The following is an 18,094-nucleotide window of genomic DNA, read 5'->3' as shown; positions in this document are numbered from 1 at the left end:
CCCCCCGAAACTATTTATATCCACCTCATTTCATTATACAGTGCCTTCGGGAAGTATTCAGACCCCTTGACTTTTTCCACATTTTGTTACGTTACAGCCTTATTCTAAAATTGATTAAATAGTTTTTTTCCCTTATCAATCTACACAAAATACCCCATAATGACATTTTTGCTAATTTATATACAACCCCCACCCCAAAAAAATAAAAAATAATAATAATACATTTACATAAGTATTCAGAACCTTTACTGAGTACTTTGTTGAAGCACCTTTGGCAAAGATTACAGCATCGCGTCTTCTTGGGTATGATGCTACAAGCTTGGCACACCTGTATTTGGGGAGTTTCTCCCATTCCTCTCTGCAGATCCTCTCAATCTCTCTCAGGTTGGATGGGGAGCGTCGCTGCACAGCTATTTTCAGGTCTCTCCAGAGATGTTCGATCGGGTTCAAGTCCGGGCTCTGACTGGGCCACTCAAAGACATTCAGAGACTTGTCCCGAAGCCACCCCTGCGTTGTCTTGGCTGTGTGCTGAGGGTCGTTGTCCTGTTGAAAGGTGAACCTTCACCCCAGTGTGAGGTCCTGAGTGCTCTGGAGCAGGTTTTCATCAAGGATCTCTCTGTACTTAATTCCATTCATCTTTCCCTCAATCCTGACTAGTCTCACAGTCGCTGCCGCTGAAAAACATCCCCACAGCATGATGCTGCCACCACCATGGTTCACCGTAAGGATGGTGCCAGGTTTCCTCCAGACGTGACGCTTGGCATTCAGGCCAAAGAGTTCAATCTTTGTTTCATCAGACGAGATAATCTTGTTCTCATGGTCTGAGAGTCTTTAGTTGCCTTTTGGCAATATCCAAGTGGGCTGTCATGTGCCTTTTACTGAGGAGTGGCTTCCGTCTACCATAAAGGCGTGATTGGTGGATTGCTGCAGAGATGCTTGTCCTTCTGGAAGTTTCTCCCATCTCCACAGAGGAACTCTAGAGCTCTGTCAGAGTGACCATTGGGTTCTTGGTCACCTCCCTGATAAAGGCCCTTCTCCCCCGATTGCTCAGTTTGGCTGGGCAGCCAGCTCTAGGAAGAGTCTTGGTGGTTCCAAAGTTCTTCCATTTAAGAAAAATGGAGGCCACTGTGTTCTTGGGGAACTTCAATGCTGCAGACATTTTTTTTGTACCTTCCCCAGATCTGTGCCTGGACACAATCCTATCTCGGAGCTCTACGGACAATTCCTTCTGGCTTGGTTTTTGCTCTGACATGCACTGTCAACCGTGGGACCTTATATAGACAGGTTTGTGCCTTTACAAATCATGTCCAATCAATTGAATTGACCACAGTTGGACTCCAATCAAGTTGTAGAAACATCTGAATGATGATCAATGGAAACAGGAAGCATCTGAGCTCAATTTCGAGTCTCATACAAAGGGTCTGAATACTTATGTAAATAAGGTATTTATGTTTTTTATTTTTGTGTTACAGTTCATATAAGGAAATCAGTCAATTTAAATAAATTCATTAGGCCCTAATATATGGATTTCACTATTGGCCAGGGGTGCAGCCATGGGTGGGCTTGAGAGGGCATAGGCCCACCCGCTTGGCAGCCAGGCCCAGCCAATCAGAATGATTTTTTCCCCATAAAAGGGCTTCATTACAGACAGAAATTCTCACTAACAGAGATGTAAACAAATTCCTGCACAAAATGTTAGAGAAATAAGCTTGTTGTGCGTATGGAAAATTTCAGGGATCTTTTATTTCAGCTCATGAAACATGGGACCAACACTTTACATGTTGCGTTTATATTTTGGTTCAGTATAAATACATCCAATGGCAAGATAGAATGTTCACATCGACAAACGAAAAGTCACCCTTACCTTTAATACATAGATAGAAGTCACCTTTCTGACCTTTTGGACCCCGGACACCTGCAAATCCTGGGAAGCCCTATAAAATTGAAAAAATCATTTGAATCAACTCAACATTAGCCTGGTTCTGTTTGTTGTGTATAGCCTTGGCTAAGCATTGCAACTATACGATCATTTATGGTTGGGCAGAAGTTGTCCCAGAGGTGCCTCTGCCTATAGGGCCCTGCGAATTGCAGGACGTTCACTTTAAAGCTGCACAATTTTTCTCTCCACCGTCAAGAGGGAGCCCACTAAAATGCAACCAAATCTTGCTTACTGTACTGCACCTAGGGCCTAGGGTGCATGATATGAGCCCTGATATTCTGGTTCTCACGGAGACCTGGCTCAAGGGTTCAATCATGGATAAGGACAATGAAATGATTACAATAGACTGAAAAGGGGGGAGGGGTGGCCACATATGTGAAATCGACTCCTGGCATCATGTTCTCTAAGTGTCACTATCCCCCAAAAGTTTGAGTGTTTGGGTTATAGTAGGGATTTATTGCCCCCTTGCTGCACTGACGGATGCTGTTGATACTATTTCTGAATATTGTAAACCTTTTCTGTCATTTGAATTAGTTATTTTATGAGGTTTTGACTTTAAATTGGCTTACCCTGGCCTCTGATCATTTGAACAATATTTGTTCTGACTTTAACCTGACTCAACTAATCTGATTGACCTAATTTTGACAAATAGCCCCCACAAGTACTTATTGAGTGGTGTCTTTGCTAATGACATCAGTGATCACTTTCCTATTGTATGTATTAGAGACACCAAACATCAAAACATTGATCCTCATATAATTATGAAGATAGATAAAAACAATATTTTACTTCTCTATCAGTTGCATGGCTGAGCCTGAATTGGCTCTTGAACTTTTCTCATCTATTGTTATATCTCTGGCAGACAAACATGCCTGCTTTAAATGCCTTACAGTTAAAAATAGAACAAATCCTTGGTTCTCCATACAATTTTCAGACCTGATTAAGAAATCAGGGCCAAGGCTAAAAAAGCTGACTCGGCACTGTGCTGCCCTCTTTATTGACTTATCGAAGAGTTGACCCCTCTTTATTGATTAAAATATTGTCTGCAATCGGTATAGATCAGGCGTCATTTAATTCGTTAGAAAATTACTTGACAGATAGGACACAATGTGTTTTTTCTGATGGTGTTAAGTTAGGTTTCCTTGAAATTAAGAAAGGTGTCCCACGGGGATCCATTTTAGGTCCTGTACTTTTTACTGTCTATATGAACAATGTTGGTCTATCTGCAAAAAAAAATTAACATACACCTGTATCCAGATGACACTGTTGTGTATGCTATTGCCCCCACGGTTGACCTCACTCTTTCGGAGCTTCAATCTGTTTTTATTGCTTTGCGGAAAGCCTTTGTTGAAATGAAATTGGTATTTAATGCAGGTAAAACCAAGTATATGTTATTCTCCAAATCACGTAAAAATGTATCTGATGATTTATGCATATTTACATTGGATGGTGCCCTCATTGATCGTGTCCCCACTTATAAATATCTGGGTATCTGGATTGATGAAAATATATCTTTCAAAAAGCATGTTGATGAGTTAGTTAAGAAATTAAGAATTAAAATGGGCTTCCTTTATAGGAATAGGTCATGCCAGTCATTTAATAGCAGAAAACAAATAATTCAGTCAACATTCATACTGGTAATAGAATATGGCGATATTCTCTATATGAATGCAGCTGCCACTGTATTGAAGCCATTGGAAGCAGCTTTACTAAGGCCAATAGGTTCAGTACACATCACTGCATTCTGTATCAGTAGGCTGGCCTTCTTTGAAGTCTTGTAGATCGATGCATTGCACTCTTTTAGTTTATAAAGTTCTGCCGTACCTTTCTTCAGTGTTAACTTACAGACGTACGAGATAGCAGACCCAGTCTCAGGGATGGCTAACACTGGAGATCCCTTCGATCTCCATTGAGTTAGGTAAATCTGCTTTTAGTATTTCTGCACTTTACTTGTGGAATAATATCCAAGGCTCTAAAAAATGGGATGAATTGGTGCCTCTAGGACAATTCAAAAGGCTGATTGAGGACCTTTTTACTGAAGAGTGTGTTTGTTTTCTATGATTGTGTTTAGCTTTTTGTGTATTGATGTGAATATTGATGTGCATTCGGAAAGTATTCAAACCCCTTGACTTTTTTCCACATTTTGTTATGTTACAGCCTTATTCGAAAATGGATTAAATGAAAAAATGTCCTCAACAATCTACACACAATACCACATAAAGACAAAGCAAAAACAGGTTTTTTGATATTCATGCAAATGTATTAAAAATAAAAAACAGAAATACCTTATTTACATACGTATTCAGACCCTTTGCTATGAGACTAGAAATTCAGCTCAGGTGCATCCTGTTTCTATTGATCATCCTTGATGTTCCTACAACTTGATTGGAGTCCACTTGTGGTAAATTCAATTGATTGGACATGATTTGGAATGGCACACACCTGTCTATAAAAGGTCCCACAGTTGACAGTGCATGTCAGAGCAAAAACCATGCCATGAGGTCGAATTAATTGTCCGTAGAGCTCCGAGACAGGATTGTGTCGAGGCACAGATCTGCGAAAGGGTACCAAAAAATTTCTGCAGCATTGAAATTTCCCAAGAACACAGCGGCCTCCATCATTCTTAAATGGAAGAACTTTGGAACCACCAAGACTCTTCCTAGAGCTGGCCGCGCGGCCAAACTGAGGAATCGGGTCAGAAGGGCCTTGATCAGGGATGTGACCAAGAACCCAATGGTCACTTTGGCAGAGCTCCAGAGTTCCTCTGTGGAGATGGGAGAACCTACCAGAAGGACAGCCATCTCTGCAGCACTCCACCAATCACGCCTTTATGGTAGAGTGGCCAGACAGAGGCAACTCCTCAGTAAAAGGCACATGACAGCCCACTTGGAGTTTGCCAAATTGCAGCTAAAGGACTCTCAGACCATAAGAAACAAGATTCTCTGGTCTGATGAAACAAAGATTGAACTCTTTGGCCTGAATGCCAACCGTCACGTCTGGAGGAAACCTGGCACCCTCCCTATGGTGGTGGCAGCATCATGCTGTGGGGATATTGTTCAGCGGCAGGGACTGGGAGACTAGTCAGGATCGAGGGAAAGATGAACGGAGCAAAGTACAGAGAGATCCTTGATGAAAACCTGCTCCAGAGTGCTCAGGACCTCAGACTGGGGCAACGGGTCACCTTCCAACAGCACAGAGTCAAAACAACGCAGGAGTGGCTTCGGTACAAGTCTCTGAATGTCCTTGAGTGGCCCAGCCAGAGCCCGGACTTGAACCTGATCAAACATCTCTGGAGAGACCTGAAAATAGCTGTGCAGCAGCGCTCCCCATCCAACCTGACAAGAGCTTGAGAGGATCTGCAGAGAAGAATGGGAGAAGCTCCCCAAATACAGGTGTGCCAAGCTTGTAGCGTCATACCCAAGAAGACTCTAAGCTGTAATCGCTGCCAAAGGTGCTTCAACAAAGTAAAGGGTCTGAATACTTATGTAAATGTCATATTTTCGTTTATTTTTTATTTTTATTATATACATTTGCAAACATTTCTGAAAACCTGTTTTTGCTTTGTCATTATGGGGTATTTTGTGTAGATTGTGTTGGCCGTCATTGTAAATAAGAATTTGTTCTTAACTGACTTGCCTAGTTAAATAAAGGTTCAATAAAAATTAATAAAAATAAAAGATTGATGAGGGAAAAAAATAAACTATTCAATACATCTTAGAATAAGGCTGTAATGTAACAAAATGTGGAAAAAGTCAAGGGGTCTGAATACTTTCCGAATTGCACTGTATATCGATGTGTATAGTGTATATTGATGTGAATTGATGTGTATACAGGGCTCATCTGTAAAAGAGATCTTGGTCTCAGCATGACCCTGTCAAAATAAAGGTTATGTAAAAATATAGCTTTTTCTGATCAGCTCACAGGGTCAGGAAAAGCTCCTGACAATGATACTCACGTCTGCCCCACTTCTTCCCATGTCTCCGGGAAAACCAATGTTGCCCCTAAGGCCTGGTGCCCCAGAAAGTCCTGGTAAACCTGGCAATCCCGGAACCCCCATGGGGCCAGGGTCTCCCTTTGAAGGCGGGGGGAGCTCACAATCACAATCACCATCACGTCCTAAAAACAATGAGACAACGTGAATGAGAAGGATTAAACAGAGTTTCACTGATTTGTCAAAGGGGCCAATTTCAGATATTGACATGATTCAAGGGGCCAGAAAATGGTGCACCATTGTTAATTATTTAATGTATACTAAGACAGCCTTGGTGGGCCACATTAAATCGGCTCGCAGGCCACATTTGGCCGGTGGGACATATGTTCTGTTGTGCACCCCATGGAATACAAAAAGGCATAGTGTACAGATGTAGGATCTTAATTTGATCACCTTTTTTTTTTGTGGCTGAGAATATTCCTGCACAGCAGGACATGCAAATGTGTAGTGCATTTGAGTCTTCTAAAGTAATTTCCACTTTGAAATTTCAGACTTGATTTGGGTTTTCCCTAACAAAAAATGTATCAACCCCTACAAAAAGGTATATTCATTATATAATCCACATAATAATTCACATTTTCTGTTGCTGCAGGATTGTTTTCCTGCTGTAGCAAACTGGCTCGAATTAAGATCCTACATCTGTATGAGAAAGGTACAGAATAGCTGTGTACAATGGCAGCCTATTTACTGAGTGTACAAAACATTAGGAACGCCTGCTCTTTCCATGCCATAGACTGACTAGGTGAATCCAGGTGAAAACTATGATCCCTTATTGATGTCACCTGTTAAATCCACTTCAATCAGTGTAGATGAAGGGGAGGAGACATGACTTGAGACAATTGAGACATGGATTGTGTACTGTATGTGTGACATTCAGAGGGTGAATGGTAAAGACAAACAATTTAAGTGCCTTTGAACGGGGTATGGTAGTAGGTGCCAATCGCACCAGTTTGAGTGTGTCAAGAATTGCAATGCTGCTGGGTTTTCACGCTCAACAGTTTCCCGTGTGTATCAAGAATGGTCCACTACCCAAAGGACATCCAGCCAACTTGACACAACTGTGGGAAGCATTGGAATCAACATGGGCCAGCATCCCTGTGGAACGCTTTCAACACCTTGTAGTACATGTCCCGATGAAATGAGTTTGTTCTGAGGGCAAAAGGGTGCAACTGAATATTAGGAAGGTGTTCCTAATGTGTTGTACACTCAGTGTATAGGGCATTAACTTAATTTCAAAGCCACAAAAGTGCACTATGGTGGGAATAATAAGGTGCCATTGGTCACAGAAGACCAACCCTCTAATATACAAGACCGTTAATTAACATAAACATGTTTAGCATCTTCAGGCCTCCATGCATACAAGCTGCATACAAGCCGCTGATGTGCGCCTTTGGAACATCTACATAAAAAAAAAAGTTGAATAAATCAATTGAATATACACCATCATAATAAATCCATTATTTATTTTAGTCAGGTCTAAAGGAACATTATGATGTGAAGAAAATCTATTTCAGAAAAACAGAATAGGAGTTGGCCTACTGTATGTTATCTGGCTATGCTCCATGCCATAGGCTGTAGGCTTGTTTATTTATCTGACAAGATATGCTTATAAATCCTGTGCCATTATTTTTATATTATATCAAATCAAATTTTATTTGCCACATGCGCCGAATAAAACAGGTGTAGATATGATAGTGAAATGCTTACTTACAAGCCCTTAATCAACAATGCAAAGTAAAACAAATAACTAAAGAGCAGCAGTAAAATAAAATAACAGTAGGGAGGCTATATACAGGGGGGTACCTGTGCAGAGTCAATGTGCGGGGGCACCGGCTAGTTGAGGTAATTGAGGTAATATGTACATGTGGGTAGAGTTAAAGTGACCTGCATAAATAATCAACAGAGTAGCAGCAGAGTAAAAAAGGTGGACGGGGTGGGGGTGGGGGGGCAGTGCAAATTGTCCGGGTTGCCATGATTAGCTGTTCAGGAGTCTTATGGGTTGGGGGTAGAAGCTGTTGAGAAGCCTTTTGGACCTAGACTTGGCGCTCCGGTACCACTTGCCGTTCGGTAGCAGAGAGAACAGTCTATGACTAGGGTGGCAGGAGTCTTTGACAATTTTGAGGGCCTTCCTCTGACACCGCCTGGTATAGAGGTCCTGGATGGCAGGAAGCTTGGCCCCAGTGATGTACTGGGCCGTACGCACTACCCTCTGTAGTGCCTTGCGGTCGGAGGCCGAGCAGTTGCAATTCCAGGCGGTGATGCAACCAGTTAGGATGCTCTCGATGGTGCAGCTGTATAACTTTTTGAAGATCTGAGGACCCATGCCAAATGTTTTCAGTCTCCTGATGGGGAATAGGCTTTGTCGTGCCCTCTTCACGACTGTCTTGGTGTGTTTGGACCATGACAGTTTGTTGGTGATGTGGACACCAAGCTCTCAACCTGTTCCACTACAGCCCCGTCGATTAGAATGGGGGCATGCTCAGTCCTCTTTTTTTCCCCCTGTAGTCCACAATCATCTCCTTTGTCTTGATCACGTTGAGGGAGAGGTTGTTCTCCTGGCACCACACGACCAGGTCTCTGACCTCCTCCCTATAGGCTGTCTCATTGTTGTCGGTGATCAGGCGTACCACTGTTGTGTCGTCGGCAAACTTAATGATGGTGTAGGAGTCGTGCCTGGCCATGCAGTCATGGGTGAACAGGGAGTACAGGAGGGGTCTGAGCACGCACCCCTGAGGGGCCCCCGTGTTGAGGATCAGCGTGGCAGATGTGTTGTTACCTACCCTTACCACCTGGGGGTGGCCCGTCAGGAAGTCCAGGATCCAGTTGCAGAGGGAGGTGTTTAGTCCTAGGATCCTTAGCTTAGTGATGAGCTTTGAGGGCACTATGGTGTTGAACGCTGAGCTGTAGTCAATAAATAGCATTCTCACGTAGGTGTTCCTGTTGTTCAGGTGGGAAAGGGCAGTGTGGAGTGCAATAGAGATTGCATCATCTGTAGATCTGTTGGGGTGGGTCTAGGGTTTCTGGGATAATGGTGTTGATGTGAGCCATGACCAGCCTTTCAAAGCACTTCATGGCTACAGACATGAGTGCTACGGGTCGGTAGTCATTTAGGCAGGTTATCTCAGTGTCCTTGGGCACAGGGACTATGGTGGTCTGCTTGAAACATGTTGGTATTACAGACTCAGTCAGGGACATGTTGAAAATGTCAGTGAAGACACTTGCCAGTTGGTCAGCACATGCTCGGAGTACATGTCCTGGTAATCCGTCTGGCCCTACGGCCTTGTGAATGCTGACCTGCTTAAAAGTCTTACTCACATCGGCTACGGAGAGCGTGATCACATAGTCATCCGGAACAGCTGGTGCTCTCATGCATGCTTCAGTGTTGCTTGCCTCAAAGCGAGCATAGAAGTGATTTAGCTCGTCTGGTAGGCTTGTGTCACTAGGCGGCTCGCAGCTGTGCTTCCCTTTGTAGTCTGTAATGGTTTTCAAGCCCTGCCACATCCGACGAGCGTCAGAGCCGGTGAAGTACGATTCAATCTTAGTCCTGTATTGACTCTTTGCCTGTTTGATGGTTCGTCAGAGGGCATAGCGGGATTTCTTAAAAGCGTCCGGGTTAGAGTCCCGCTCCTTGAAAGCGGCAGCTCTAGCCTTTAGCTCAGTACGGATGTTGCCTGTAATCCATGGCTTCTGGTTGGGGTATGTACGTACGGTCACTGTGGGGACGACGTTATCGATGCACTTATTGATGAAGCCAGTGACTGATGTGGCGTACTCCTCAATGCCATCTGAAGAATCCCGGAACATATTCCAGTCTGTGCTAGCAAAACAGTCCTGTAGCTTAGCATCTGCGTCATCAGACCACTTTTTTATTAACCGAGTCACTGGTGCTTCCTGCTTTAGTTTTTGCTTATAAGCAGGAATCAGGAGGATAGAGTTATGGTCAGATTTGCCAAATAGAGGGTGAGGGAGAGCTTTGTATGCGTCTCTGTGTGTGGAGTAAAGGCGGTCTATAGTTTTTTTTTTCCTCTGGTTGCACTTATGGTCTTATACAGCTCATTGAGTGCAGTCTTAGTGCCAGCATTGGTTTGTGGTGGTATATAGACAGCTACGAAAAATATAGAAGAAAACTCTCTTGGTAAATAGTGTGGTCTACAGCTTAACATGAGATACTCTATCTCAGGCGAGCAAAACCTTGAGACTACCTTAGTATTAGATTTTTTGCACCAGCTGTTGTTTACAAATATACACAGACCGCCACCCCTTGTCTTACTGGAGTCAGCCATTCTATCCTGACGATATAGCGTATATCCCGCCAGCTGTATGTTATCAATGACGTCGTTCAGCCATGACTCTGTGAAACATAAGATATTACAGTTTTTAATGTCCCATTTGTAGGATAACCGTAATCTTAGGTCGTCCAATTTGTTTTCAAATGATTGAACATTGGCTAATAGGATTGATGGAAGAGGCAGTTTACTCGCTCGCAGTCGGATCCTTACAAGGCACCCCGACCTACGTCCACAATATCTCTGTCTCTTTCTCATGCGAATGACAGGGATTTGGGCCTTGTCGGGTGTCTGTAGGATATCCTTCGTGTCTGACGCGTTGAATAAAGAATCTTCGTCCAATACGAGGTGAGTAATCACTGTCCTGATATCCAGAAGCTCTTTTTGGTCATAACAGATGGTGGCATAAACATTATGTACAGAATAAATTACAAATAACGCCAAAAAACACACATAATAGTAGAATTGGTTAGAGGGCTGTAAAATGGCAGCCATCTTCTCCGGCGCCATTATTTATATGATTTTATAGTAAGAAGAATATACACTGAACAAAAATATAAATGCAACATTCAACAATTTCAAAGATTACAGTTCATATACGGAAATCAGTCAATTGAAATACATTATTTAAGGGCCTAATCTATGGATTTCACATGACTGGGAATATAGATATGCATCTGTTGGGCACAGATACTTTTTTTTTTTTTACTAGATGCGTGGATCAGAAAACCAGTCAGTATCTGGTGTGACCACCATTTACCTCATGCAGCAAGACACATCTCCTTCGCATAGAGTTGATCAAGCTGTTGATTGTGGCCTGGGAATGTGTCCCACTCTCTTCGATTGCTGTGCGAAGTTGCTGGATATTGGCGGGAACTGGAACACACTGTCGTACACGTTGATCCAGAGCATCACAAACATGCTCATGGGTGACATGTCTGGTGAGTATGCAGGCCATGGAAGAACAGGAACATTTTCAGCTTCCAGGAATTGTGTACAGATCCTTGCGACATGGGGCCGTGCATTATCATGCTGAAACATGAGGTGAAGGCGGCGGATGAAAGGCACGACAATGGGCCTCAGGATCTCGTCACAGTATCTCTGTGCATTGAAATTGACATCGATAAAATGCAATTGTGTTCGTTGTCCGTAGCTTGTGCCTGCCTGCGCATACCATAACCCCACCGCTACCATGGGGCACTCTGTTGACAATGTTGACATCAGCAAAATGCTAGCCCACACGACACCATACATGCTCGGTACATTTACAACCAGGATTAATCCGTGAAGAGCACACTTCTCCAGCGTGCAAGTGGCCATCGAATGTGAGCATTTGCCCACTGAAGTTGGTTACGATGACTGTAGTCAGGTCAAGACCCTGGTGAGGACGACGAGCACGCAGATGAGCTTTCCTGAGACAGTTGCTGACAGTTTGTGCAGAAATTATTCGGTTGTGCAATCCCACAGTTTCATCAGCTGTCTGGGTGGCTGGTCTCAGATGATCCCGCAGGTGAAGAAGCCAGATGCGGAGGTCTTGGGCTGGAATGGTTACATGTGGTTGTCGGTTGTGAGGCCGGTTGGACGTACTGCCAAATTCTCTAAAACAATGTTGAAATTAACATTCAATTCTCTGGGAAAAGGTTTGGTGGACATTCCTGCAGTCAGCATGCCAATTGCACACTCCCTCAAAACTTGAGACATCTGTCACATTGTGTTGTGTGACAAAACTGCACATTTTAGAGTGGCCTTTTATTGTCCCCAGCACAAGGTAATCCTGTGTAATTATCATGCTGTTTAATCAGCTTCTTGACATACCACACCTGTCAGGTGGATGGATAATCTTGGCAAAGTATACAGCGCCTTGCAAAAGTATTCATCTCCCTTGGCGTTTTTCTTATTTTGTTGCATTACAACCTGCAATTTAAATTGATTTTTATTTGGATTTCATGCAATGGACATACACAAAATAGTCAAAATTGGTAAAGTGAAATGAAAAAAAGAACTTGTTTCAAAAGATTCTACACAATAAATAACGGAAAAGTGATGCATGCATATGTATTCACCCCTTTGCTATGAAGCCCCTAAATAACATCTGGTGCAACCAATTACCTTCAGAAGTCACATAATTAGTTAAATAAAGTCCACCTGTGTGCAATCTAAGTGTCACATGATCTGTCACATGATCTCAGTATATATACAGTACACCTGTTCTGAAAGGCCCCAGAGTCTACAACACCACTAAGCCAGGGGCACCACCAAGCAAGCGGAACCATGAAGACCAAGGAGCTCTCCAAACAGGTCAGGGACAAAGTTGTGGAGAAGTACAGATCAGGGATGGTTTATAAAAAAATATCAGAAACTTTGAACATCCCATGGAGCACCATTAAATCCATTATTAAAAAATGGAAAGAATATGGCACCACAACAAACCTGCCAAGAGAGGGCTGCCCACCAAAACTCACGGACCATGCAAGGAGGGCATTAATCAGAGTAATCAGAGAGGCAACAAAGAGACCAAAGATAACCCTGAAGGAGCTGCAAATCTCCACAGCGAAGATTGGAGTATCTGTCCATAGGACCAATTTAAGCCGTACACTCCACAGAGCTTGGCTTTATGGAAGAGCGGCCAGAAAAAAGCCATTGCTTAAAGAAAAAAATAAGCAAACACATTTGGTGTTTGCCAAAAGCCATGTGGGAGACTCCCCCAACACATGGAAGAAGGTACTCTGGTCAGATGAGACTAAAATTGAGCTTTTTGGCCATCAAGGAAAACGCTATGTCTGGCGCAAACCCAACACCTCTCATCACCCCGAGAACACCATCGTAGTATTGACTTTGGGGGGGTGAATAGTTATGCACGCTCAAGTTTTCTGTTTTTTTTTGTCTTATTTCTTGTTTGTTTCACCCCATCTTCAGAGTGGTAGGCATGTTGTGTAAATCAAATGATACAACCCCCCCCAAAATCTATTTTAATTCCAGGTTGTAAGGCAACAAAATAGGAAAAATGCCAAGGGGGGTGAATAGTTTCGCAAGCCACTGTACATTCTCACCAACAGGGATGTAAACAAATTTGTGCACATTTTTAGAGAAATAAGCTTTTTGTGTGTATAGAACATTTCTAGGATCTTTAATTTCAGTTCTTGAAACATGGGACCAACACTTTACATGTTGCGTTTATATTTTTGAACTTAGCTGAATAAAATAGAAAGGATATTTTTACCGTTCCAGAGCAAGTGCGCATATGAAGTGGCTATGTTGAGCCAAAAGTGATAATTTGAAACATTTGGTCCTATACGCTAGATTTAAAGTTATTTGGCAACTTTAGTTGTGAATGATACAAATCTTAGAATGTCTTAGAAATCAAAACATTTATGGGCTGCATGATGTGACTATAGGTTATTGATGATTTGAGAAAGTAAAAAAATTAAAAATAAATTGCGCTCTGTTCCTTCCCTCAGGCTAGTTCTCTCATCGAAGTGATCATATTTTCACCCATCAGACTATTCTCAATGTAATACTGTCTTTACATATTAAAGTAAAATTAGTTTTGATTTATAATGGCCCATTATCAAATGGGCAGAAACAGAGGCAGGGGAAAACACACGTTATCTGTACGCACTCGAATAGCGAATGAGCGCGCGCTTTCCCGCCGGTCCGTTTGTCAATGATGCCAGGTAAGCTACTTCGATTTTATAGTGGAGCATGTGCTTAATATGAGCAGCTGAGAAATAAATATAAGAACACATATTTCACTCCACGCATCAACCACTGTTTGAGATGCATGCTCTTGCTGCGCAACAGGTGACATTCTGCCCAAACTCTCTATGCCATGGGCTCTCCAACTCTGTTGCAGCTACCCAGTGCCTCATTTGGGAAACCAAGTGAAATCTGTTCGGGAACATCGATAGTAACATAACGCTTGGGGTCCCGAGGACCGAGTTTGGGAAACCCTGGCCTAGGGCTATTGGAACATAGCATAAGGTAACCAGTCCATCCAGTATGCATAATAATACAGTCCACACTCGAAGGCGATTACTCAAATGTATTTAATTTTGGATTATAGTCTAGACCAATTATGAATCAGTTTTGTTATTCTGCCATGAGCAATATGCGGTAGGCTATGTATTGTATAACGGCACAATCATCATTTTTATTTCGTTTTTTGGGGAGGCTTGGGCTCATAGGCCTATGCACATGCATAAGCTCTAATCTGTTTATGGGTGTTTTGAATGAATCATCACCTTAGAAAGCGCTGTCCATTTCATTGTGTTAGGCTTTGAAACAACATTCACATCGACCGTGTTTTACATTCAGTTTCAACCTGCTCTTGAACTTCTTTCTTCAAATTGATTATCACAGTGAGTTTTAAAAGAACGATACTGTTTTGATGATATGTGTTTGATGTCATTTTTGATCGCATTTGCATTGATGTCAGAGTGGTTAGAGGAACAATACAGCCCTGAGTACCAGGCCATTAGAACCTGATGGTAGTTAGCAAGTTGGGTACTACCAAAGCATGTCCAGAGTGCATAAAAGGAGATTACCATGACTCAACGGTCATGTGGAATTTTACCGCGGTCATGACTCATGACTGCCGGTGTGGTGGTAATATGGTCACCGCAACAGCTCTAGACACATGTACTAATAATTCCACATAAATAAATCCATGTAACATAATGACTCACCTTTGCTACCTGGGAACCCTGCAGATCCAGGAGGACCTTGATCTCCATCCGCTCCAGGCTCTCCTGGTGCACCTGGGATGCAGTACGTACCTGCAGCACAACCACGATCACACACCTTAACCCAATATCCCAATGGCTGAGTGAAGGGGTCCACAAATATACAGAATACATTGAGAGATCAATTCAATCAAATCCACAGTGCACTATTCATACAGTATATTTTTATCCCATGGTCGAATGAAATCAATTAATGGTTTTGGTAATTAATGGTAATGGTTTTGTTACTGTAAAAATGACTGCTACTACAATGCAGAATCCCCTCACAGGAATTCCAGGATCGAATAAAGTGCATGTCTAAATTATGGTGTTTTTACTATTAATTCAAACCAGTGAAACAGGAGTGCTTACCTCCACAACCTATGGCCCACCCAACACACATCACAAGACACACGATGATGTCATACGAGGGGCACACACAGAATGATGACATCATCCCGGGACACACACAATGATGACATCATTGCAGGAGACACAAAGGCATGCAGATCAGACAGGGAACATGTTTAGCAAGACAAACACAAGTGAAATATTAGCTGACAAGATGAGGAAAAATGGAAGCAAACTACATTCACAGAATCAGTGGTGACTCGAGGAATCCTGGAGATCCTCAAGGAACCCCTGGAGTTCCTCAAGCAACCATTGCTATATTTGCACCTTTGGTTAGTTGAGGGTTTCTTGGAGGAACCTATAACGATTCAATGTAGCAAAGGGTTCCTGGAAGAACCCTGGACTGGAGACATGGCTTAATAGGGGCGTGGCTTTCAGATAGCTATTTTAATGCCACCCGTGGGCATAAATGTCATTCCTGTTCATCTGTTCTTTTGTATTGTCTTCACATATAAATGTTGAACACTGACAGTTTTGTAGCTTCAATGAGGCTTACTGAGGTGTATGAGTTCCTCAAGAGCTTACGCAAATCCTATAGATGTAATAGTTACTACTGTATTACTATATATAATCAGTAATGTTAGTATTATGAATATTATATTAGAATATGCCTAAATATTCAAGGAAAATATACATTTGCAGTGTACAAACTTAACATGATGAACAGGAATAGAGACCCACAGTGGAGGTGTCATAATACCCATAAAACCTAGCGGTCAAATAGGGGCATGGTTTCAATCGTTTTCCAACATGCATTTTTTCTATAGGGGATTTTAGAAAAATGTAAAATAAGGGCTGTGTTTTGTTTAGGCTTACCCTGGCGTGACGTTTTGATAACTATGTAAATCTCTCCCGGACAAGGTGACTTTTATCAATATATTCAGCTTTATTTACTCTCACATTCAAAAATGCTAATTAGCATCAAAGTAGATATCATGCAAAACTACAAATCCCTGCAAGCTCCTGCACGTCATCTCTAGCTGGCACCTTTGCTAACAGGTACATTGAAAGAAATGTAGCCAATTTATGCATTACTACATTTAGCTAACATTAGATAGTTAATCCAGAGATTCTTACCTTTGCCTCGATTCGGCAGTCTCGTCTAGATCATCATGGCATTTGTAGTTCTTTATGATAGCCACATTAGCAGGTAATTAGCATTTCATTTGTTGGGGTTAAACACAGGCGAATATATTGACAAAAGTCACCTTGTCTGAGAAGGATTTCAGTTTATCAGAATGTCACGCCAGGCTAAGCCAACACAAAACACAGACCTTATTTTAAGTGTTTCTAAAATCCCCTATGGGAAAAACGAATGGTGGAAAAACGATTGGAACCATTTCCCTGTTTGACTGCTAGGTTTTATGGGTATTATGACTCATACTGTGTACTCTATGGCATTTACTCTAATGGGTGGCCAAAAATAACTACCTGAAAGCCACACCTACAATTAGCAATGCCTCCAATCTTCTGATAGGCTGCCACGTCTACAATATATTATTAAAAAGGTTCAAAATGGAACCCCTCCCATCACAAAAAGGTTCCGGTTTCAACCATTACACAGGGGTTCCTCTAAGACCCTTTCCCCCCCACAGGGTCCTTTACTTCTAAGAGTGTACACACAACAACATTGCAATACAAGCTATACAGAACTTAATAACATTATCTACAGCACCAACACCATTTCTGCATGTACAAGCCATAATTGAGAGTCTAAGTGTTGAGGGTTTAAATCCATATTCAGATGCTATGACAATGAATGCTTCAAACATCAAGAGATTAGTAGAAGACAGGCCATGTTCTATGAGAGAAGTGCAGGAGATGGGGACAAAATGCACTTGAGGTGACAGACCTGGGGGGCCGCGCTCTCCTTTCAGACCATTGAGGCCTGCTGCGCCCTGTTTACCAGGCTCTCCGGGTGTAGGCCCGTTCTGGTAGTACCTCCCTGGCTCTCCTTTAAACCCCTTGGTGCCAGTGATCCCTACTGGGCCAAGCTCACCATTGGGACCTGAGGAGATGCAGCATGGCATGGCATGGTAAGGTAGAGTTACAGTACAAAGACTTTCTTAGACATAAACAAGCACGCTCACACTGGGGCTGAACTGTATTTTGAGATAAGGGGTATCAGTACTGGCCAGGGGACTTTTGGGTCACTGACCTGGTATTGATACCCCAGGCAGTCCTGGGGGGCCGTGCATCCCCATCTCCCCAACATCTCCAGGGGGTCCTGGTCTTCCAGGCAGCCCCGACTCCCCCCGCATCCCTGAAACAACAGGTTACATGGGAGTCACAATTACTGAATTAAATGGAATAGTAGTTGTAACTCTTCACTAGCTATATAGGTTTCCATCCAATTGGCGACATATTTTCATGTGAATATTCTAAAATCTGCATAAAGCATATGCCCATTTTCCAATCAGTGGTGTGTTTCCACCAAACTGACTTGTTGCAGATAAAATCAGTGTGTGATGACGTAGTGCACACAAAATTTACTTTTTTCCTTACATTTTCATGTAGCGAATAAAAATCTAAATTTCAATGTGTTTCCATCGCACTTTCAACTCTACCGATAGTTTTGTCACAAAAACTGTTGCGTTAAATAGTAAATGTGCCTACTCTGGTCTTAGCACATGCCCTCTAGCCAATAGCTCACAGATACTGTGCAGGTAACTGTATTTCCTCTGTGTTTATGTGCATGGTTATTTTGGGGTGGTTGTTCTGGAACTTTAAGTGAGTGTCAGCATGT

The 18,094-nt window shown here is 42.5% G+C and overlaps 1 protein-coding gene across 1 annotated transcript in view; it reads right to left on the bottom strand.

Moving 5' to 3' along the window:
* The window catches only part of LOC121556826 (collagen alpha-6(IV) chain-like), an 85,308-nt gene extending 69,917 nt beyond the window's left edge, over nucleotides 1–15,391 (bottom strand). The window contains exons 1-4 of the mRNA XM_045205190.1: nucleotides 15,310–15,391; nucleotides 14,902–14,991; nucleotides 5,895–6,055; nucleotides 1,865–1,934 (exon numbers count right to left, since the gene is read on the bottom strand). Coding sequence (XP_045061125.1) covers nucleotides 1,865–1,934; nucleotides 5,895–6,055; nucleotides 14,902–14,991; nucleotides 15,310–15,391 — 403 coding nt within the window. The remainder of the gene's footprint in view (nucleotides 1–1,864; nucleotides 1,935–5,894; nucleotides 6,056–14,901; nucleotides 14,992–15,309) is intronic.
* Nucleotides 15,392–18,094: the final 2,703 nt, after the last annotated feature.

The sequence above is a fragment of the Coregonus clupeaformis genome, chromosome 19 (assembly GCF_020615455.1).
Source record: "Coregonus clupeaformis isolate EN_2021a chromosome 19, ASM2061545v1, whole genome shotgun sequence".
Lineage (NCBI taxonomy): Eukaryota > Metazoa > Chordata > Actinopteri > Salmoniformes > Salmonidae > Coregonus > Coregonus clupeaformis.
The sequence above is the reverse complement of the archived record's forward strand: the minus strand, read 5'-3'. Positions and strand labels throughout refer to the sequence as shown.